The 23596-nt window shown below is 39.2% G+C and overlaps 2 protein-coding genes across 2 annotated transcripts in view; both read left to right on the forward strand.

Annotated features, from left to right (window-relative positions):
- The first annotated feature begins 356 nt into the window (after positions 1–356).
- LOC128021507 (E3 ubiquitin-protein ligase TRIM23) lies at positions 357–9297 on the forward strand. Its single transcript, XM_052608768.1, has 11 exons — positions 357–627; positions 1424–1586; positions 1694–1815; positions 2005–2283; positions 3177–3359; positions 3450–3665; positions 3749–3883; positions 5330–5459; positions 5545–5655; positions 5805–5929; positions 6607–9297. Exons 1-11 carry the CDS (start codon positions 442–444, stop codon positions 6784–6786), a joined length of 1830 nt encoding a protein of 609 aa, XP_052464728.1. The 5' UTR covers positions 357–441; the 3' UTR covers positions 6787–9297.
- A 5909-nt stretch (positions 9298–15206) lies between these two features.
- The window catches only part of LOC128021516 (A disintegrin and metalloproteinase with thrombospondin motifs 6-like), a 106150-nt gene continuing 97760 nt past the window's right edge, over positions 15207–23596 (forward strand). Inside the window, exons 1-5 of the mRNA XM_052608779.1 lie at positions 15207–15559; positions 16164–16528; positions 22144–22312; positions 22529–22746; positions 22878–22961. Coding sequence (XP_052464739.1) covers positions 15472–15559; positions 16164–16528; positions 22144–22312; positions 22529–22746; positions 22878–22961 — 924 coding nt within the window. The 5' untranslated portion in view covers positions 15207–15471. The remainder of the gene's footprint in view (positions 15560–16163; positions 16529–22143; positions 22313–22528; positions 22747–22877; positions 22962–23596) is intronic.

Consider the following 23596-nt stretch of genomic DNA (forward strand, 5'->3'; position numbering starts at 1 on the left):
ATAGTTTTTTTTACCTATAATCATAGCAACATTCAACACTGTCACTGCGTTCATGTTAAACACTGTTACACACTCATTTTTTAAACGTATGACATTCTTTTCTTTAGCCTTTTACTTATGTATTTCGAAGTAGCTCGCCCTCTTTGTTGTGTTTTCTGCTTGGTTAGTAAATGTTGTATATTGACAACATTTATATATACGCATGTGTATTCTCTTTTCCCCTACGAGAGTTTTTGTTGTTGTTTTATTTAATTTTTTTGTCAATTAAAAAAAAAAAAAAAATCAAGGGACACCGGAAACAGCTGACGGATTGATCCACTGTCACATAGGAGTGAATATGTGAACGATTGGAAAAACTTAATTCAGACATAGAATAAATATCTGTGATTCAATTTTATAATAGGAAATTTTTTTTTGTACAAAGGAACTTGTACTTCTGATATGTTTCATTTACTATATGAAAGCTTGGACGAGTCTAACAGAAGCGTGTCAAGTTCACACCGACCTGTCATCAGATGGTTCAGTCCGAGGATGGCTGCTGCTGTCGGGGTAAATAAACAGTCGAGTGCAGCGGTGATGGACGCGTGTGTGAGACACGGCCGCGGTACAACTACTACTGCAGTGAAGGTATGAAGAATATTACATAAATAACCACTGCACTAGAGATTAAGCTCACAAAAATCATGTGTTGGATAGTATTTTTGTTCTGCTGGAGTTCAATGAGCTGCTGCAGGGGGTTGGCACGCTAATCATAGCAACATTCAACATTGTCACTGCGTTCTTTATATTAAACACTGTTACACACTCATTTATAAACATATGACTTTCATTAAACATTAAAGTGTTATGAAATATTGTGTTATATTGATGAACGCACAGCTTTGACAGCAATGGCACCGAGCTAGTTAGCAGGTTAGCTAAATTATCAGCTGGAGTACTAGAAGAGAGGCTGTGTCTCAAAACCCAAGGTGCCTATTTAGGCTCAGATTATACCCTTATTTGAGAAATTGAAAAGCCGCTGTAATTAAATTATGGTTAAATCTGTTGTGCTCAAGGGTGTTTTCATGTATAACCTACATCTATGTTGCTGCATAGTAACATCGGACTGGACATGATTGTAATTTACTGAAGTATATGTCCACTTTTCATGCCAGATGATAGTGGGGTGTTTAATTAGTGCTAAATTGTAAATTTTCATTTTAATAATAGTTATTTAAAATATCTATTCAATATCTATTAAGATATTTATATTTTGTTTAATTCCAAAAAAATGAGTATACGAGAAAGGCATATGTAAATATATGTGAATTATTTCATTAGACAACAAATATCAAACCAAGTGAGTTATATTAAAGAGAGACAGCGCAAGCACGCACTTTTCAAACAAAACATTGTATAAAAAAAAAGTATTTATTTCATCAAGGTGTTGGAGTGCGGTGTCTGCGAGGATGTGTTTTCACTGCAAGGCGACAAGGTGCCCCGTCTGCTGCTGTGTGGACACACGGTGTGTCACGACTGCTTGACCCGTCTGCCTCTTCACGGCAGGGCAGTGCGCTGCCCCTTTGACCGACAGGCCACAGAGCTGGGTGAGTTCAAAACTGCCTTTCTATTCTTCAATGTAACAGTATAATCCTAATTTAAGGTTTTCTGTAGTGGAAAGAAATGTCTCACTCGATCTCATTTTATTCTGCAGGAGACTCGGGTGTGTGGGGCCTGAAGAAGAACTTTGCTTTGCTAGAATTGCTTGAACGGCTGCAGAATGGGGCCAGCAATCAGTCCGGCATGTCTGAGGATGTGCTTCGAGAGATGGGCGAGGTTAGAGATGTGCATTATTTTTTTTTTTTTGTAATAGGAGTATTTATAAATAGATAAATACATAGATATTTTTATATAGCACACCCTTTTATGGCTTCTTTTATAAAAGCAGTATATTAGGTTGTGTATCGTGGTTGTGTTGTATTGCATCATGGTGAAGGACTTTATTTTTTGCCGTGTCTTCATTAGTGCATTATCCGCTGTGACGAAGATGAGACTCACACTGCTTCCATGTACTGCACTGTTTGTGCCACACATCTGTGTGCGGAGTGCTCCCAGCTCACCCACTCCACCCGAACACTGGCCAAACACCGGCGTGTGCCGCTGGCTGACAAGCCCCATGAGAAGATGCTCTGTCCACAGCACCAGGTGCACGCCATTGAGTTTGTCTGCCTGGAAGATGGCTGCCAGCCTGGGCCGCTCATGTGCTGCGTGTGCAAGGAGTACGGGAAGCACCAAGGACATAAGGTTCAGAACTTTAACGCAACAATTCAAAAACATTTGTTAGACTTTAGGCTTATAATATTGGCTCGGGTTTCTTGATTCAGTTTGCTTCTCATTCACAAATTTGATTCAGTTTCAATCCTGGATTGATTCTTAAAGTAAATTTACTGATTTCATTGAAATTTTAGTAATATAACAGTGCAGTTTTTAAGATGCATTGTTGCTTTAGGCTGCTAATGGCATTGACATATTTAAGAAATATCTAATATGGCTTAAATAATCATTTGCATTGGTGTCGTTTCTGGTGCATTAACACTGAAGTTGGTTTATTATTATTTTATTATTATTGCCATTTAAAAATAGTTACTTACTTACCTTACTTAAAATAACTTTTTTTTAAATTGAAGTAAAATAAATATTTAGTTTTTATTTACATTTTTAGTTTAACTTTCATTGTGTTTTTTTTTAAACTATAATAGCACATACAGTCTATTAAAAAACATACAATTCTGTATCAGTTATACAAAAAAAGTAGGTATTTAATTACCTGTTTATTTTACTTAATCAATTTGCTATTCATTTTATTGTATTTCAGTTTTTCTCAGTTTAGTTAGGTCAAATCAAATACAATGCCAGTGAATTTTTAATCAAATCAGTTCACTGTCAATCAAACAATTCTTACACCTGAGTTTGCTTGGTGAGGAACGTTCAGCAGAAAACACAGAATGGGAGAACCACTAAAATAATGTAGACCGAAACTATTACTGCATCCATTGAAAAATAACTTAAAACAGTGATCTAGTATTTAAGAATAGTTTTTGGATTATTCAGACATTTCTGATTTATTGCAAATTGGATATTTTGTACCTAGACCGATTTAATTTTTTAAATCTTTTTTCATGAAAACATTTTGCCAGCATGCTGTGCTGGAGGCTGAAGCCAACCAGATCCGAGCATCCATCCTGGACATGGCACATTGCATCCGTTCATTCACAGAGGAAGTGTCAGAATACTCCAGGAAACTGGTGGGCATCGTGCAGCAGATTGAAGGAGGAGAGCAGATCGTGGAGGACAGCATGGGCATGGCTCACACTGAACATGTATGAGCCTGTTTTTTGGTTGTTTATAATGGCCTAATGCATTTGTCTCTGAATACATTTCCTATGAACTCCTTTGTGGTTTCCTCTCAGGTTCCAGGAACAGCAGAAAGCGCCCGGTCTTGCGTGCGTGCCTATTTTGCGGATCTCCACGAGACGCTGTGTCGTCAGGAGGAGATGGCTCTGAGCGTGGTGGATGCACACGTCCGAGAGAGACTGATCTGGCTTCGACAGCAGCAGGAGGATATGACCATACTGCTGTCCCAGGTGTCCACTGCCTGTCTGCACTGCGAGAAAACCCTGCAGCAGGTACAGACTCAAACACCTGACACAATCACTGGGATCAGAAGCACTTCAGGCATTTGAGTTGCTTTATTTGTGTTTTCCACTAGGATGACTGCAGGGTCATTTTGGCGAAACAGGAGATCAACCGACTACTAGAGACACTTCAGAAACAGCAGCAGCAGTTTACAGAGCTGGCCGACCACATTCAGCTGGATGCAGGCATCCCCGTTACTTTCACCAAGGTAATTTTATCATTTTAGGACATGGCAAGTTTAGTTCAGACATTTAAAAATGTATATTCTACATATATATATATATATATATATATTTCTATATATATATATATTTCTATATATATATATATATATATAAGGGCTGTCAAAAATAGCGCGTTAACGGCGTTAATTAGTTGTTTGTCGTTAATTACGTCAAATTTTTTTACGCATTTCAAGCATGCGCAGTGTGACAAATTATTCAGGTTAGGAAAGTCTCGTCGATCTCTGAATTCTCAAGATAGTGACGAAAACACCGAAGAAGCTTAAGGTTTTACCCCGGTTACACTCAAATACATTCATGCCAAGCTCGATAAACAGAGACGACTTTGGTAGTTGATACGCTGGAGCTTCTTCTTCCTGTTATAGCAGTGATCCTCAAATCTGGCTCGCGAGTTTCCTGCAGAGTTTAGCACAGACTCCAATTAAACACACCTGCCTGTGATTTACTAATGATCCTAAAGACACTGATTAGCAAACTCATGCGTGTTTGATTAGGGTTAGAGCTAAACTTCGCAGGAAAGTGGATCTCGCGAGCCAGATTTGAGGATCACTGTGTTATAGCGTCCTGTGTTTCACACCGCGCATGCGCAGAACGCCTACATGCAATGCAGCGAAAATTACAGCTGTTTGGGAAAGCATATGCATTTTTACTTGGTTTTACTGGCACTTGAAGCCTTCAGAACGTGAAAATATCGATCCTAAAGTATTGTGGCAGAGCAAATGAACACCTCCCAAAAACAAGAGTGCCCAGAGTGCTGCTTATGTGATTGTGGCACATGTTTGTGTTTCTGAGTTCATTCTTTCGAGTTTCTCTATGCATAATTTCATAGATATGTGGCTATATTTAACCACTGGTTCACCTAAAACTCTTACACTATCTGTAGTTAAATGGCATGGTTTGATATAGTGCTCAGGTAAATTTGATCTAAGTAAATGTTAAACTTTTGAAATTCAGAAAAAAAGAACCACATGATGAAACAATACATGAAAATTATGTATCTGTGTCCTGTTATTTATCTTTTGGTATGCATTTCAGAAAAAAAAATGGTTAGGATTCAGGTGTAGTGGCAAATAGTGATTAATCATGATTAATCCACTGAAAATTCTGATTAATTTGATTAAAAATTTTAATCATTTGACAGCCCTAATAAATATATATATATATATATATATATATATATATATATATATATATATATATATATATATATATATATATATATATATATATATCGACCAATCATGCTGTGGGAGAAGGTGGGATCTACAGATCATCAAAGCAATGCAAATATGAATGCATATAATGTTTAAGGGCTGTAGAGCAAATCAATAGGAAAGGAAAACTAAACCCAGACAAAAACAGGACCTATCATCATCATCCTAATAAAACTTATGAGTCCTTCTTTTCCCCAGGACAACCGTGTGCACATTGGTCCAAAAATGGAGATCCGAGTTGTGACTTTGGGATTAGATGGAGCTGGCAAAACTACTATTCTCTTCAAACTGAAGCAAGATGAGTTTATGCAGCCCATACCGACTATAGGTATCTTCATGAAACTGCAATACATCTACACAAATCCAAACATGCCTTGTTGTTTAGATAATCAGAGGTTTTCTTTCTGTTTTAGGATTTAATGTAGAAACTGTTGAATACAAAAACCTGAAATTCACCATTTGGGATGTGGGTGGCAAGCATAAACTCCGTCCTCTGTGGAAACACTACTATCTGAACACACAAGGTACTGAAACATGCCAGTCACGTTCTTGCAAAGTTATCACTTGTGGAGATCGTAATTCACAGTGTCTTTGTTCATGACAAAATTCACACTGTCACATTACTTGCATGATGAGTGTGCATGACTGAAACTGGCCACCTGTCGTCTCCCAGCGGTGGTGTTTGTGATTGACAGCTGTCACAGAGACCGGCTGATGGAGGCTCACAGTGAACTGGCCAAACTGCTGACAGAGAAAGAGCTCAGAGATGCTCTGCTGCTCATCTTCGCCAACAAACAGGTGAGACATCTGACGAATGTTTATTTTAATTAGAAGTTCTGAATTGGGGGATATTCATACAAAACCATGTGCCTTATACATATCTGATGACATTTTTACTGTGTTTAATAAAGGTATTTTTTCTAAAGTATTCCACAAACATTTTAGATATTTTTTTTTTAATGAATATGTCTGTCCCATTTTAATTTTCTCTTTACTGTATTTGAAAATAGCTAGTAAAGTTAGATTTTACCTGACCAGATATTAAAACTACTGTGCTTTCTCAAAGCATCAGCCTTGTTATAAACATAAGTTATGCTATAAATAATGTCAAATGGCATTATGCTTCCAAGAACTGAATATGTCAAGTATCCTTTCTAACACTTTAGCTTATGTTTCTATTTGTCAGTAGGGAAAGATCCCATCATAGACCTGAAATAATGTTTTTAATTCATTTTTTTTTTTTTTTTTGGTTGTGAATATTGCATTTGCTCATATGGCATTAAAACCTTTTTTTTTTAAATCTGGATTTTCAACGAATATATGTGGAATCATTTTATTTACTTTACATGTTATATGTATTATGTATTTGTTTTATGTTACATGTATTTGGCAGATTATTGCATTTTGTCAGTGTGTGTTCTTTGTGAATCAAACCCTTGACCTTGAACTCATAAACAACATTTGTCTTTGTGCAGGACGTTCCCGGCGCGGTGTCTGTGGAGGAGATGACGGAGCTCCTGAGCTTACACAAACTGTGCTGCGGCCGCAGCTGGCACATCCAGGGCTGTGACGCCCGCAGCGGCATGGGTCTACACGAGGGGTTAGACTGGCTCTCACGCCAGCTGGTGGCCGCAGGAGTTCTGGATGTGGCCTGAAGGACGCTCAACCACATTTAATTGACTTAAAACTCAAGCTGGTCCATGCCATTTGCAGTCACCCTGCTCATGTTTACCCACACTACCACATCATACCATCATACATTAGTAGACTCGCTGCTGTGTGTGTTCGTGGCTCAATGGTGTACATAAGTGGAGCTTATATAGGAGTGATTTAAGCGAGGACTCCAGGTTAAATACAAGGCAACATGCAGTGGCAGATGTTGTTGCTTTGGATGTCCCATAGACCTTCACTATACATGTTTTACAGTAAAAAAGTATTTTTGTTGGTTTTTACAGTGTCCCAATACATTCACAGATGATGTTCATACATGTATATTTAACCCGGACTGTTGCTTTAAAAAAAAGTTGACGAACATTACTAAACTTACTGTCCCTTCTGTCAAAACAAGTCAAATTTGATGAAAATGTACTCACCCTCTGGCCATGCAAGATTATATCACTTTCTCACCAGTGGATCCTCTGTAGTGAATGGGTGCCGTAAAAATAAGTCTAAACAGCTGATTAAAACATCACAAAAATCCACAAGTAATCCACACAGTCTATCAATTAATGACTGGTGAAACTAAAAGCTGTGTGTTTCTAACATTAAGACATGTTTAACCATTGCTTCTAGCCCCCCCCCAAAATGCTTCCTCTTTCGCTGTTGTCTTCTCACATTAAAATCCACCCACATATTCATTTAGAACCGTGTCGGACTGTTTTAGCTTGTAAACCGTGCTTGATCTGGGGTATTTCTCTCTATTTTTCACTATAGAAAGCAATATTATGGATGCAGCTAAAATGTCTTGAACTCTTATCTTACAAACACACAACTTCACAAGATGTTAACTGATGGACTGGAGTGGTGTGGATTATTGTGATGTCTTATCAGCTGTTTAGACTCATTCTGACGGCACCCATTCACTGCAGAGCATCCACTGCTGAGCAAGTGATGCAATGCTGCATTTCTTCAAATCTGAGGAAGAAACAAACAAACTCATCTACATATCAGATGGTAAACTATTCCTTTAACATCTAGTTTATGATACTCTTTTAATGGTCAGTTCACTCATTTTGGTCATTTGTGTAATATAAACTAATGCCTGGAGATATTTAGCGCATATGTATAGTAGATGTGCAAAATAGACTGGTCATTTCTGTACAGACGCCCTCATGAAATCCCTATAGTGTTCTGTGAAAACAACACAAGGTTTAAATAGGTCTATTAAATGTTTTAATCGTAGGCAAAGCCCCTTAGGTCTGGATCAAACTAAACATAAATCACCAGATTCATGGGTTCTGCAATGAGAAGTGCCTGTTCATGTGACAGATTAGCTACTAAAATAGTAAGAAAGGATTTGTGATCAAATCCATTGCCATTGTTCCAAAGTTACATGCAAGCAATGGGGTGAATTTCACAAAACATGTAAATAACATGAATTACGGTACAGTTTACAGTTATTACAGTAATTATTACATCTGTTTTAGGAGCTTTGAGAGGTTTTTGGTTGTAACATTTTACCCTCATAATCTTATTAATGGAATGTAATAAATCTAATTCTCATACATGTGAAATGCTACACATGGTAGTATTGTCATCATGGATTGTTATTAAAATAAATCATAGTACAGTAATGAAAATCATAATTGGCAATGAGAATTTCAGCACATTTGTATGGAGAATAATGTGCTTAATCTTTATGAAAATGTCAATGCTAAAAAAATTTTGAATGTTAGAGAAACAAGCAGTATAGTTCTTTTTTTTTTTTTTTTTCTCTTCGGTTATGCAAAATTGAAATTATTCTGGGGGTGAAATGTGACCAAAAATTTATTTTTGTGAGATTCACCCAGAGGCATACCATTAATCTTTTGTTGTTGTTATGGGTATCGTTAATTTTTGGCTTTAAATGAGCCTGTAACTATTTATTGAAATGTACTTTGTGGTCTTAAGACTGGTGCATAGTTGTACAGTAGGTGTATTTTCACATGGAGAGATGGATGTATCTGTTACAACAACAACAAAAAAATGTTACTGATTATTTATATTTTAAAGAAGCATTGTACTTGTCAAAGAAAAACAAATGTATAAACTCGCTCATTGGTCCACTTCTTATCAATATGTCAATTCTTATAATCTTAACAAAAGCAAACACTGTTACATGATATTAATATTGTTTCATCAGTGTACTTCAGCTAGAACACAGACGTGGCTGTATGTAAACGCTCCATTATTTGACACATTATCTGCATTAGTTGGTTTTAGGAACCATCCTTTGGTCTGAAACATTGATCCTCATTGCTATGTAATGTTGTCTAACTGTACTTAGATAAACGCATTTGTGAAGCCTTTCCCTGTCCCCTTTGCAGGAGGATCTGAAGTTTTTGTCATTAATGTGAGTTTTAGAAGCCTCTCAAGAAGCACAGTGCACATGTTTGTTGTTGATTTGATGATGGCTTTTTGTATATCCATTCATAATATAATGCTATTAAAAACAAAGCTGAAAAACACTGAACTGAATGATGCATCACTAATAAAACCTGAGTATGTATGTAAATATATGTATATATTTTTTTTAAAGGTACTTTATTTTACAAAGTCAAGCAAGCAGCTCAGATGACACATCTATTGGTCACACTTTATTTTAGGGTCCAATTCTCACTATTAACTAACCATTAACTATGACTTGTGCCTCAATTAACCCCTTATTTGCTGCTTATTATTAGTTAATTAATATTAACTAATAATTAACCTCTCATTTGCTGCTTATTAATAGTTTATAAGGTAGTTGTTAAGTTTAGGGTATTGGGTAGGATTATGGATGTCATGCATTATATGTACTTTATAAGCACTAATAAACAGCCAATATGTTAATAATAGAAATGCTAATAAGCAAGTAGTTATTAGTGTGAATTGGACCCTATACTAAAGTGTTAAAAGTTAATTGAATTGACTCAACTGTTGCTGTCTGCCAAATTGCTGGAGAAAAGTGAATGACTTGTTCATTTAGCTGACGCTTTTATCCAAAGCGACTTACAATTGCTATATATATGTCAGAGGTCACACGCCTCTGGAGCAACTAGGGGTTAAGTGTCTTGCTCAGGGACACATTGGTGTCTCACAGTGGATTCGAACACTGGTCACTCACACCAAAGGCATGTGTCTTATCCACTGCGCCAACACCACCCCCACTTCCACCAGTGCCCGTTTTTGACCCCTTTCTGGTTTCATTGAGTCTTTCTCTGATGCTTTTTCAGACTGATTAGAGTAAACAACCCAAACTCTCCTCCCCAGATGCTCTCTCCACCCATCCCTGTACCCGTGTGGTCTCCGGTCTGGATCATGAAGCCCTACACGAAGTCACACTTTCAGGTCACATCCCTCAAACATCCACCAATCCCGAGGAACACGTCTGAACACTCGACAGGAGCTCATACCTTGATGACACGAAGACATATGTGGCTGTTGTAATAACCATTCCTGCTGTAGATGCAGAAGTTCTCTAATGTTCTAGGGCATCTGAGGAACAAAAACAAATAAATAAATAAACATACTCCCTTCTCAGGCCAAACAGCTATAAAATGAAGAAAAATAAAAACATACTCCACAGGAAAGAGATTGATATGGATGTCGCCCATTGTGGTGTGAATGATGGCACAGTCTGAAACTCTTTTCGCCCTTGTGCCTACGTCGTGGCCATCACTTCCTCTTTAGAAGGCTTTTCATTAAAGATGTCACGGTCAGCACTCTTGGTGTCCTCCGGCTCTCTCTTTGAAAGTGAAAGACATACAGTAACATTTTGCCAAGTATGGCAACCCATATTCGGAATTGGTGCTCTGCATTTAACCCATCCAAGTGCACAAACACAGCAGTGAGAAGTGAACACACACACAGAGCAGTGGGCAGCTATAGATCCAGCACCCAGGGAGCAACTGGGGCTTCAGTGCCTTGCTCAAGGGCGCTTCAGCCATGGGTATTGAGGGTGGAAGAGAGCACTGTTCATTCACTCCCCACCACCTACAACTCCTGCCAGCACCAAGACTCGAACCTGCAACCTTCTAGTAACCAGTCCAGCTCTCTAACTCTAGTAACCAGTCCAGCTCTCTAACTATTAGCCCACAGGCCACAGCTGCCCCTTTGTGAACTGTTCAAAATAAAATCACAGTATTAAGACAGATTCACAGCAAAAACAATAACTGTAAAGTTTACCTAGATGAGCTTGTCTCTTCATGGACACAGATTTGTAGAAATCTTACATTTTATGCATATACAGTACAGACCAAAAGTTTGGACACACCTTCTCATTCAAAGAGTTTTCTTTATTTTGATGACTATGAAAATTGTAGATTCACACTGAAGGCATCAAAACTATGAATTAACACATGTGGAATTATATACATAACAAAAAAGTGTGAAACAACTGAAAATATGTCATATTCTAGGTTCGTCAAAGTAGCCACCTTTTGCTTTGATTACTGCTTTGCACACTCTTGGCTTTCTCTTGATGAGCTTCAAGAGGTAGTCACCTGAAATGGTCTTCAACAGTCTTGAAGGAGTTCCCCGAGAGATGCTTAGCACTTGTTGGCCCTTTTGCCTTCTGTCTGTGGTCCGGCTCACCCCTAAACCATCTCGATTGGGTTCAGGTCCGGTGACTGTGGAGGCCAGGTCATCTGGAGCAGCACACCATCACTCTCCTTCTTGCTCAAATAGCCCTTGATGCCTTCAGTGTGACTCTACAATTTAAAATAAAGAAAACTCTATGAATGAGAAGGTGTGTCCAAACTTTTGGTCTGTACTGTATGATCCATTGATAAACATATCTCAGTCTGAATCAAACAGTAAAATGAAGTCATTTAGTTGCTATGAATGCAGAAGACATGCAAGCTGTTATAGAAACTTGTTGTGTCTCTACATTATGCGTTTAACATATTTCACTTGATTAGCCTACCCTCTGCTGTCTGTTTTTTTTTCTGTTTATATTATTGCGGTTCTGACCTATCTCCCAACCCATAATTTGTGTAAAGCATCATGAGACGTAGGAAAAAAGGCTAGGTGGAAGTTTCACGAACACTGGGACTTTATTTGGATTGTACTAACAGGTGAAGGTGGTATAATTTAATTAGAAATATATCACATTTCAAAATCGTCCATTGGTAGCTAGAATTTTCTTCCTTGCCAAAATAAATTACTTAACCTACGCAAATTTTGAGTGTGTGTTATCCAGGCTTCCATTTCTGTATGGACCACATTTGTCCATTCTCTGTCTATTTGTGCATTCTCCTTGACACAGATATATTTCAAGTAAATATTTTATTTTAAGAGGCAAAAACGTTTGTGAACCCATGCATTATATGAACAAACATAAATAAACATGAAAACAACAATGACACCAAACACCCAAAGTCTTTCAGGTTTTAAATATTTTTGTCCAGCCTTCCAGAATCAACAGTTACAGAGGGTCATGGAAGACATAGTGTTTCACAGCTATCACCAGTGTTTAGTAACTGCATAATTATTAAACCAGTATATATACTGTAATTATACATTCTTCATTTCTGGAAACTGACAACGTAATCCAGATAGCATGTAATTAATTAATATCCCTCACTGGTAGTATAACAGTTAAGGTGAGGTTATGGGTTTTAAAATAAGGACTCAGTAAATCAGTGCACTGTCACGCAGTCACCACAAGGGGTCGCTGCAAACTAAGCCACAAACCTCAATCAGCGTCCAAATGTCTAGAGTTAAATGCAAATGAAATAGTTTCATAACACGAGAACATATTTTTTTTAATGGCATTTTAATTTTATTTTATAGATAATGACACTTAAAAAAACTTGTTTCTTTCTGTTGTTGATTAATTGTCTCAGTGTGCCACTGCTGTATTATAGTAGGCCTATCTGGAAAAAGAAGACACATGCGCTTCAGTTAACCATGGTTTTGCCTTTATTCTCCTTCACTGCGAATAAAACATAATCTAGGCCATACATAAAAAAAATTCAGATTTACAAATCGGACACAAGTCTAAGTATAATCAGTCGAATCAGTCTAATCGACAGTTGCCTAATATAATTCTAATTGTATATAGAACTCTTTTTTTGTGTCGATGTGGTAAATTGTCATTTATATTGAAAATGATTTCAAAAATTAATTCTTTTAAATCGCCTATTATTCGAAATATGACTTAAATATGGGCATGTTCTTGATTTGAATATTAGACACGTTTGTTAAAAATGTTTGTTAATCGTGTTGAATTGATCGTCGTTTTCACCTGTCCTCCCCTCTCTCTCCTGCAGCCAGTGTTTGAGAGGAGAGCTGCTTCAGTCTCAGATCAGCTCTGATGTCCTGCACGCGCACCGGTTACTATTCATCTCCGGTCAGTCACAGAGCACGAGACCAGACTATAACCCGCCACACACGCTGGAAACTTAAACAGTTAAACGTAAACTGAGTTACACAAACTTCAACTATAACTTCGTTATATATCCTGGAGATGTAGGCTACATGGAGTTCATGAAGAGCATTTTTTTTGTTCCTGTACAAGGACTACAAGAACTACATTTGCTGGCATGAGAGGAATGGCTTGAAGCGAAACAAGAGATTTGCTGAAGAATGCACTGAAGTGGAATCAAATGAAGATTTCTGTCTGCACGTGTTCTTCAATAAAAGATGAAGACGGTAACTATCATTTCTTACGGTCTTTCAGACAGGAAAGATAGTCTGGGCTTTCCCAGTGGAGTTTGCACGGAAGATAACAATGCATGCTGATACACAGGAGTCTGTTTTTAATAGTCTTCCTTTCTGACGGCTTTATCTCAGACGACAACATTAATGAAAGCTACCAAAATAAAAACTATTTTAAAAAAGAGTCCCTTGGAGCGCATTAGTACAGTAGTCTTCTCATTGGTCTGGTGTGTTTTTATTTCAGCGGTCAGTGTAATAGTGTTGGGCAGCTGCCAGCTGTCTGGGTCAGACACGTTTCAGACTCGAGCTGCTGTCTGGAAGAAACTCATGAATGCTCGTCTGCACAGTTTCGGCTTCAGCTTCTACAGCGATAGTAAGAGAAGACACATGCAAAACGAGCTGACATACAGGATATATCTGCTGGAACTGGACGGCTCTCCTGGAGCTTAGAGAGAAAAGGCGGCGTTTGATTTGATGTTCATCCGGTGAGTTACTTCTGGAGTTGCTTTTACTGTCACACTGAGTCTAACAGCGCTGATAGATAGATAGATAGATAGATAGATAGATAGATAGATAGATAGATAGATAGATAGATAGATAGATAGATAGATAGATAGACGCTTGTTATATATGTAATAAATGATTAAAATGAAGACTTTCCATTGTTTTTTTGTTTTGTCTTGTCGTTGTTTTCTTTTGTCCGTACAATGTAAGTTAGTTGGCACCAGACTGTTTGGTCACCAGTTTTTCTTCAAAATATCTTCTTTAAAGAAATGCATAGGTGGGTTAGGAAATTATGACAGAAGTGTCATTTTTGGGTGAACTATTCCTTTAGTCCACACTTTAAAATGTCAAGTCAAGTCATCTTTATTTATATAGCGCTTTAAACAAAATACATTGCGTCAAAGCAACTGAACAACATTCATTAGAAAAACAGTGTCTCAATAATGCAAAATGACATTGAATTCAGTGATGTCATCTCTGTTCAGTTAATGAGTGTCTGTGCAAAATGTATGAATATATTGCAGCATGTAATAGCAAACCAAGGGTTACACTTTATTTTAAAGTGTCCTTGTTTAAGTACTGAGTAATATTATTAACTACATGTACTTATTATATGGTTAGAGTTAGGATTTGGTTTGGCTTAGGGTTACTTGCATGTGATTATGCATAATTAATTGTTATTATAATAGTAAGTACATATAACATGTAACAAGGACACCTTAAAATAAAGTTCCAGGTTCCAGTAGCATTTAAATGCAGATGTCACTTGACTTCATGCTTTGAACATTAAATAAATGCTTGTGAATTCCATTCGCACATCAAGAATCTGGAAAAGCTGCCGCCAGTCAAGTTATTTGCAACAGGTTGTTGCAGCACGGTTTCATGCCTTGAGTCGGAAACAGGCAGAGCAGGTAATAGTCAAGCGCAGGTGTGAAAATGATAACCTGAAGTTACGGCATTCCACTCAACACATATGAGCTCACCGTTATGTGTGTGTGTGTGTGTGTGTGGGGGGGGGGTCCAACCTGTTCAAGTCCAGATGTTAGAGCTATGGAAATTGCAATCTGCTCCCGATGTTTAATAAGACAAAGCATGCTTAGTATTTGCAGTTAAAAAGCTATGTTCAATCCAAATCCATTTTAAGAACATTTTGTAAGATCACAAACTGCCAATTTTCCACTGACAAGTCCCCCCCCTCTCTCATTCATTTCCAGGCAAACAAATGGATCGTTTGGGACAAGCTCCTTATATAGATCTGCTGCTTCAGAATAACATGAAGAGAATTCGTATGGATTCTTGCCCTGCACATGGCTGACAAATGTGCATGATCCAGTCACCTTTTAGAAATCATTTAAACCTGGGATTAAGTGTGGACTGAGATTCAAATGTGTCGAGGATGCTTGTCACGGATATGTTATGGTGCAAAGCTGGATTGATCATATCGCTTTAATCCACTTGTCGCTTCCCCCCACTCCATGTCAGTTCTTCCCTAAATTATGGACATTTTTTGGAAGACGCTGACTTGGATATTTAGCCTGGTCTTGGCCGCTGCTGAAGCTCAGATCCTTTCATACAACTCTCAAGGTAGGTTTAATAATGTGTGGACAAGAACATATAGTGACATCTGATGTCATAGCAGCTCTGAAAACTCACCACCAGCAAGCCATAATTAACTTCTGCTTACAATTATGTCCTTAAGACACTTTCAGCTGTACCCAGGGGACACTTTTTATTGCTCAATTATGTTTCATGTAAGTGTCAAGCTCATCTCAGATGCTTCTCATTAGGAAAAATAAACAAATGTGACAATTATTGACAAAGTACTGTAAGAGTACAGAGCTATAAAATATATGTGGGTAAGCTAACTCAGATGATTTCATATTGAAAAATATTGATGAAGAAATGATAGATTTCATTCCGAGATCTCTGGCTTTTGTTGCTTTTGTTTGTGTCGTTTTTGCTCCTGAAAAAACGTTAGAGAAACTATAAGGCTTCTGACTTTTATTATAAAATCTGTCCATATTTTGAGATATTAAGCAGTGAAACCTCTCAGCAATTTAACTTTCCTCCTGAGCACACCTGCAACTTACAGAGCTAAAGTTGTTTGGTGACTTTTGGTTTCCCATGATTACCCTCTCCTTTGTTTTCCTCACTCTCATCTGCTCACTTTATTCCCCAAAACACAAAGCGGAATTCCTGTCCACGCTGGAGCACTACCAGTTAACAGTACCAGTGCGGGTGAATGAGAGGGGCCAGTTCATGAGTTACACTGTGAAGCATTACAGGCCTGGTCGATGGCGACGTGGACTGGACCAGACTGAGCTGGACCACACTGAGACCAGGCTTTTTTACAAACTCTCAGCCTACGGCAAGCACTTTCACCTGAACCTGACACTCAACCCAAACCTGGTTTCTAAACATTTCACGGTAGAGTACTGGGGCAGAGACGGACTAGACTGGCAGCATTCAGTGGTCGATAACTGCCACTATGTTGGATACCTACTGGATCGATATAGTACTACAAAAGTGGCATTGAGCAACTGCAAAGGCTTGGTGAGTACAACCGAATTCGAATGTATTCATGCTTTTGGGTGTATGAGAAAATAAGGAACAATTAGTTTCTTCAGTTGCACCTTCTGATTTGTCCAAAATTTATAATATTTGTAGCAAGCAGTTTTTTTCCCCTCCAGAATACCTCAGGAAAAAGCACACTGAAAGAACAGATTTGAAATTTCACATTCACGCAGGGATATGAAAGCAAACTGGCCAATGACGTGGAATATTCATTGCATTTTATTGCCCACATATCTAAAGGTCTTCAGCTGAAGTTTTTACTTCCTCAAAGTGCCACATATTTTCTGACTTTGCCTTCTTGATGTGACTGATATGCTGTCCTTACTGTGGATTATTCTTTCTAACCCATATGTGGCTTGTTGAGGAGTTGTGCTATTACTTTAAGCAATCAAATTTATAATCTTCGCCTGGCAAAGAAATAGGTGAAAAAAGCATTGAAGGAGGGACCCAAGGACTAGAATATCATAGAGACTTTGATGAGCTCTTTTGAATTGCGCCTGTGAGTAACCAGCTAGCAACGACCCAGAACACCGTAATAGCAAATACTCTTTAGAATAAATATCTAAATACCTCAATAAATGCATAGCAAAAATCTAGTTAAGAGCTGAAGTGTGTCAGTTCTGCAGCAAAAGCTGAGCTGTTCTGAACACTCTGCTATTGGTTGGACAAGCAGATAGTCCCGACCACAATGCTGGGAAGCTCAAACAAGCAGAGCTAAATATTTGATACCTCCACAGTGTTTACACTTTTTGGGGAAATCAGCTATTGGTGTCCTTATAGTTGTCACTGCATGTTAAGCTCAGGTAGGAAAAAGGATTTTAACAATAACAGTATTGCTAAGGAGTTTAACTGCAGAGCTTCTGGCCAGTGTCCAGAATGAGTCAGCATCACATTAATAAAGCTTAGGAAGCTTCAAAAAACGTATTGCCTCATGTTTGACTAACATTAGAGAGAGAGCGTGCTTAAAGCACCTTGTCTGTTTTAGTGCCAGAGTTCTTATCTATGTCCCTGTCTCTGTGTACACGGCTGCTTCTGCTCACTTTTAAAGTGACTGCTGAGTGACAGCAAAATATTAGCTTAGCTGTCTCTCCACATTGGGCTTGAATCCCTCCTGCACCTTCAAGCCCATTGCCAGCTGATTCCTATCTCACGCTGAGTATTTCATCTGGTGGGGACTTTGATGTTGCTTACCTAAACCGCACTCCACACGGTTGCTGTGAAACGTGGCTTCCTGTGATGCAATGCAATTATCAAAACATTAAATCACGGTTCTGACTAGTATAAACTAATATGACCCTGCAAGTTACCTTGACAACAAACTTCTGTATCTTTAAATTATTTTTTAATGATACACAGCTTTGTATGCTGAGGCAATAATCAAACACTTTTGAATATCTGTTTTGTTTTAATGAATCTGATCATGAGGTCGGTCAATTCAATACACTTAAAAATAAAGGTGCTTCTTGATGTCATAGAAGAACCTTTTTGTCTAAATGGTTCCATAAAGAACCTTTAACATCTGAATAACATTTCTATTTCTTAAAAGGTTCTTTGTGGTGAAAGAAGGTTCTTCAGATTACAAAAAGGTAAGAAAGAGATAATTCTTTGTGGAACCAAAATTGGTTCTTCTATGGCATTGCTTCAAGAACCTTTTGAAGCACCTTTATTTATAAGAGTGTATATATAATAGACTTTTATAATGCATATGTATATACATATATACAAAGTCTATAAAATATGTACTTGAATGTATAAAATTATACATATTGTATAAAATTACTATTTAAAATGGGTTTATGTTCACTTATATGTTGTTCCACAAAATGAAATGAAAGTTCTCTAATCATTTTTTCACCCTCAATTTGTTATACTACTGTATGACTTTCTTCTGAAGAACACAAAATATTTTAAAGAAAGTTTCATTATTTTTGTCCTCACATTTTTGTCATTCATTTTGATTGTATGGACAAATAAATTGCACCGAGACGTTTTTCAAAACACCACAGAAAGAACTTACAGGTTTGGTAGGCTTCAGCGTAAAAGTAGCATCCTTATCACTAGAAGCTAGATTTCAGTCCTCCATGTTGTGTCTGACATCCGGCCCTTTGCAGTTGTTACACTACTCTGCCCAGAAGGAACATGGAGCTGAGCATAATCAAAATAAGAATTTATTAATCTAACACGGGGTAAATCCAACATGGAAACAGGAGGAAGACACACATATGTAACTTGTAGACCTGACAAACACAGACTGAAAGGAGTAGTACTTTTAAACAAAAGATAATTGGGGAAACACAGGTGGCTAAACTAACAGGGACATGGAACACATGGGGAAGAAACTAAACACACCTGGGAACTAATCAAATCAAATACAGGAGACAGAAATTGGGTCACAGGGGCAAAAACACTAAAATGAGTCCAGGGGTGTGACATTACTCCCCCCTCCTGGAAGGTGCATCTTCGCACGAAATCAACAGAGGGAGGCGTGAGTGGGAACTTGGGAGGAAGTTCCAGTGGAGGACAAACTCCTGGGAGGGGGCCAGCAGACAGAGACCATGGAGTGATGAGCCAGGCAGGAGACAGGAGGGATCTGGAGCAGGAGGAGTCCAACTGGACCCAGGCCAGAGCCATAATGGCCCAAGGTGGAGCTGACGGTGGGAGGAGCCATGGAGTAATGGCCGCCAACTCCAGGGGCTTGAGTAATGGCAGCAGTGCAGTTTGGAGGAGGAGCCCACGGCAGAGCCAAAGAGCCAGGGTGACAGGGAGGATTCGGAGGTCCTAGGCGTAATTGATGGCTCTGGCGACCGACGTGGAGATGTGGATCTGGAAGACCACGGTGGAGCCAGAGCGACAGAGGACTGGGGTGGAGCCAATGAAGGAGCCAGAGGGATAAAGCAAAGCCAGAGGAGTGGAGTCCCGAGGTGTTGGATGGTCAACCCCAGACCAAGGTGGAGGCGCGGGAGACTCCGGCAACCCTGGAGGATGGCAGTCCCGCGGAGCTTTTACTCCAACACAGGGTTAAATCCAACACAGGGTTATATCCAACATGGAAACAGGAGGAAGACACACATATGTAACTATAGAACTGATTAACAACACATACTGAAAGGACTAGGACTTTTAAACAAAAGATAATTGGGGAAACACAGGTGACCAAATTAACAGGGACATGGAACACAGGCGGAAGAAACTAGACACACCTGGTAACTAATCAATCAATCAAGAAATTGGGTCACAGGGGCAAAAACACTAGGGCTACATTTACACGTGGGCGGCTATTTTCACAAACGGACATTTCAACCTCTCCGGTTTCAAAAATAACATTGTGCACACATTTCACTTTTCAGAAGAGTGTTCATTTACACGTACCCATGTATATATGGCGTCAAGTGCATGCCAAACCTGTAGGTGGCGGTGTAACGAGAAGCTCAAGCTCACGTAAGCCAATCAGAATCCCGAAAATCACATGTAAACATAGGTCACACTTTTGACATAGGTGCGAGCTCTGGCGCATACTGTAACATTTGCAGCCTAAACACCAATTTGTCTCAGTTTACATACAAACGTGCAAATGAAGATTTGAATGGTAATGGACTTAATATGGAATTACTGTGGAATACTAAAAGAATCCTGTGGTGAGTGGGGCGGGGCCGAGAGCCATGGGAACGGAGCGAGCCCGGGAAGTGATTGGAAATTAGCGACACCTGCTCAACCCAGCAGTCTCAAGTCCCACAGAGGAGATGAAAGGATAAAAAACAGGAGCGACAACAGTGAAGGACGAGAGAGGACCAGGCCTGGATTTTATTTTGTGTTTTGATTTTGTTTGTGCACGGCAGTTGTCCATGAGGGGCTGTCGCGCTGTTTTGTGTTTATTATGATTAAAGTCATTGTGATTGTCTGCCAGTTCCTGCCTCCTTCTTCCCACGAAAGAACATTGTTACATTGGTGCCAAGGCCCTGGAGAAGGAGGGACGTGCTGCTGAAGATCCCTTGCTGCTGTGGTGAATCTGGCGCCTTCGAGCAGGCGAGGAAGTGTGCCGCCATGGATGCGAGGCGGTGGGCTGGAGTGAGTTGCCGGGGATGGGCGAGCTCGCTGCCGGCCGCCTGTGATGTGGAGGGGCGGCTGCCGTCCGTGAGGGAGCGGAGGAGTCAGCCCAGTTCGCCTGGAGGCCGGAGCCTGCTGCCATCCCTGATGGAATTGGGAGGAGCAGGGACTCCAGCTGGCTGCCCAAAACCAGAGGAGCCGTCGCTGTACACCATTTTTTTTTCCTTTTTTCTCCTCTCTCCCCTCTCTCGTCTCTGTCGCGCCTCATCCTTCCATCTCCTTTTCTCTTGCCTCGTCTCTCCTACCCCCAGGTCCCCGCAGGTCACCGTGAGCGGTGGAGGGGGGGTGGGGGTGGGGGTGTTAGAGCGCATTCTCGAGTCTCGAAAATCTGAAGGGATCCTGCTCATTTTATTGTGGTGGTCTTTTCCTTGTAAGGCCAAAAACCTCTGCACAAGTCTAATGATGCTGAGTTTTTACAAACTATGGGACGTGAAGCATAAATTATTTTCTGCCACAAATGATGTGAAAAAGCTCGCTTGAGATTGCTTTAAGACCTCAGATCAGGCAACGGTTTTAAAATTTCACGTTTTGGGCCACAAAGGAAAGTCCAATATGATCCTAACTAGCTTGTTTACTTAGCTTACTCTGATATCATGCATCACATCTGATATCATCTGAATTTAATATATTCCAATGGCTAGGCTCAAATAAAAGGAAAAGCAATGCTTTTACAAACTTAATGTTCCACCTCTGCCATTAAACCAACCGGATAACTGACACAAATGCTTTAGGTAGTAGTCTGCTTTATCACGTCTGTAATAATAAGCTTTTTCCCATACTCTCCCATTAGTCAGAATGAAGAACAAGACAGTTGAAATGATGCTAAAATGTGATATTATAATTGTTGCAGCCAAAAGTTCTGGCTCACCATCCTTCATAAATTGAGATCTCTGCGTTGCCTCAGTCATTTTATTGAAACCAAAAATGGAAAAACAGTCCTTTGAATGCCTCAGCAGTTTTTGCCGTGCATCACACAGCATACAGCTCATATCAACTGCCCCTTTGTTTTGCGTGTGTAGCGTTTGCTGTTTCTTTGTAAAGATTTAATTGGTCTCATTGTGGAGTTTTACAGACTTGGAGAACATGCCAGAGCTTTTTTCCCCTCTTCTTTTTCTATAAACACATTTCTGAGGCTCTTTTTGAATTTCTGTTAAACTGGGGGTGTTCAAGGGCACAGGTCTGTGTGCTTTGGTTCCTGTCCCAGTAATTACAGTGTTGTTCTTTATGTAATTGGTGGTTTTTGAGTGACTAATCTCATTGATTTGTATTGTGGCGTGTTTTAGCATTTGCATAGTTATCTGCATTCTGGTTTGTATTTTAACAGCATGAATATATTTGTAGAGATGATAAGCATGTGACACGGCCATTAAAATGCATGAATTTACAACCTTGTCCTCGACATTGAAGATGGAATAGTTTATACCTTGTCAATGAACATATTTTCCTTTGTGCTTTTTGTATAACCTATCATTTTTTCTTTTCTTATCAAGCATGGTGTCATAACCACAGAGGATGAGCAATTTTTAATCGAGCCATTAAAAAATATATCCAGAAATTTCAGTGATGTCGACCACGAAGGACAACCACATGTTATTTATAAAAAGACTTCCATTCCTTCTCTGCAAGAGCCAAGCGAGGAGCTCCGCTGTGGTGTTTCAGGTTGGTAAGCCTCCATTTGGCCACACTGTGACATAAACAGCTATAGATAGCAGTTTAGGAAATGATGGTCAGTGGTTCAGGTTTGGCTGGACAGCCTCGGTATGAACGTTGAGTGAAGATCTACTCTAAAGTTCAGCTAAATCTCATTTTATTATCAATTGAACTGCTAATGAGTCACTTTTTGAAGATAACGTGAACCAGATTTGTTATCTCTAGACCTCACAATAAACCGGACACCCAGCTACAATACCAATCCTGAAGCAAACACACCTTACCCAGCCACGGATGATGACATCTCGATGGGTGGCCACCGCCAGCGGCGCTCTGTCAGCTCTGAACGCTTTGTGGAGACTTTAGTGGTGGCGGATAAAATGATGGTTGGCTATCACGGTCGCAAAGACATCGAGCACTACATCCTTTCCGTAATGAATATTGTAAGTTTGGTCCTGCTTTTCTCATGCGTGTTCGTCTCCAATGTGCATTTCATTCCTTTTTAAAGGTACATAAGAAGAACTCAAGCAGCACTTGGCTGACTTTGTGTCTTTTCTTCTTTTCTGGAGGTCAGGTTGCCAAACTTTATCGTGATGCCAGTCTTGGAAACGTTGTGAACATTATTGTAACCCGACTGATTGTTCTGACAGAAGATCAGGTGAGTGTTTTTCAATAAGTGCACTAAGTGGTGCAGAAGACAATAGATCACCCAAAAATGGGTCATTCTTTCATTCAGTTCATTCCAAACCTGTATAACTTACTTTCTACTCTGAAACACAAAATGTTCTTTTGGACCCCATTGTCTTTCATTGTATATGGACAAAAAACAATGAGACTTTTTAATTTTGTGTTCCACAGAAGAAGGAAATGTCATACAGGTTTAGAATAACATGAGGATGAGTAAACAATGGAGAGTTTTCATTTTTGGGTGAACTATTCCTTTAATGGTGTAATTGTTCTGCATGAATAAACATTTTATAGTGTACAGCTGCATTTTGGCTTTGCTAAAGATCATTGTATCTCAGTAGTATTTTTTGAGGCTAGACTAGTTTGATATGCAGTGTTCCTGTCTTTCGTCTGCATAAGCCATAAATGAGCGTGAGCTCAGAGTATTTTTAGAAGCTTAGAAACACACCTCACAGTAGTCTGCTGTTTTATTGCCCTGAAAAAGACAGATGGAATCATGAATCGTCTGACAACTTTTAAAGATAAAAGTTATTCGAACAAATATGCCTAGACATTGTCCCTGAGGGAAACTTTGTAAAAGATTTTATGTTAATGTCTTTAATGAGA

The sequence above is a fragment of the Carassius gibelio genome, chromosome A10, assembly GCF_023724105.1.
Source record: "Carassius gibelio isolate Cgi1373 ecotype wild population from Czech Republic chromosome A10, carGib1.2-hapl.c, whole genome shotgun sequence".
In the NCBI taxonomy this organism is placed as follows: Eukaryota; Metazoa; Chordata; class Actinopteri; order Cypriniformes; family Cyprinidae; genus Carassius; species Carassius gibelio.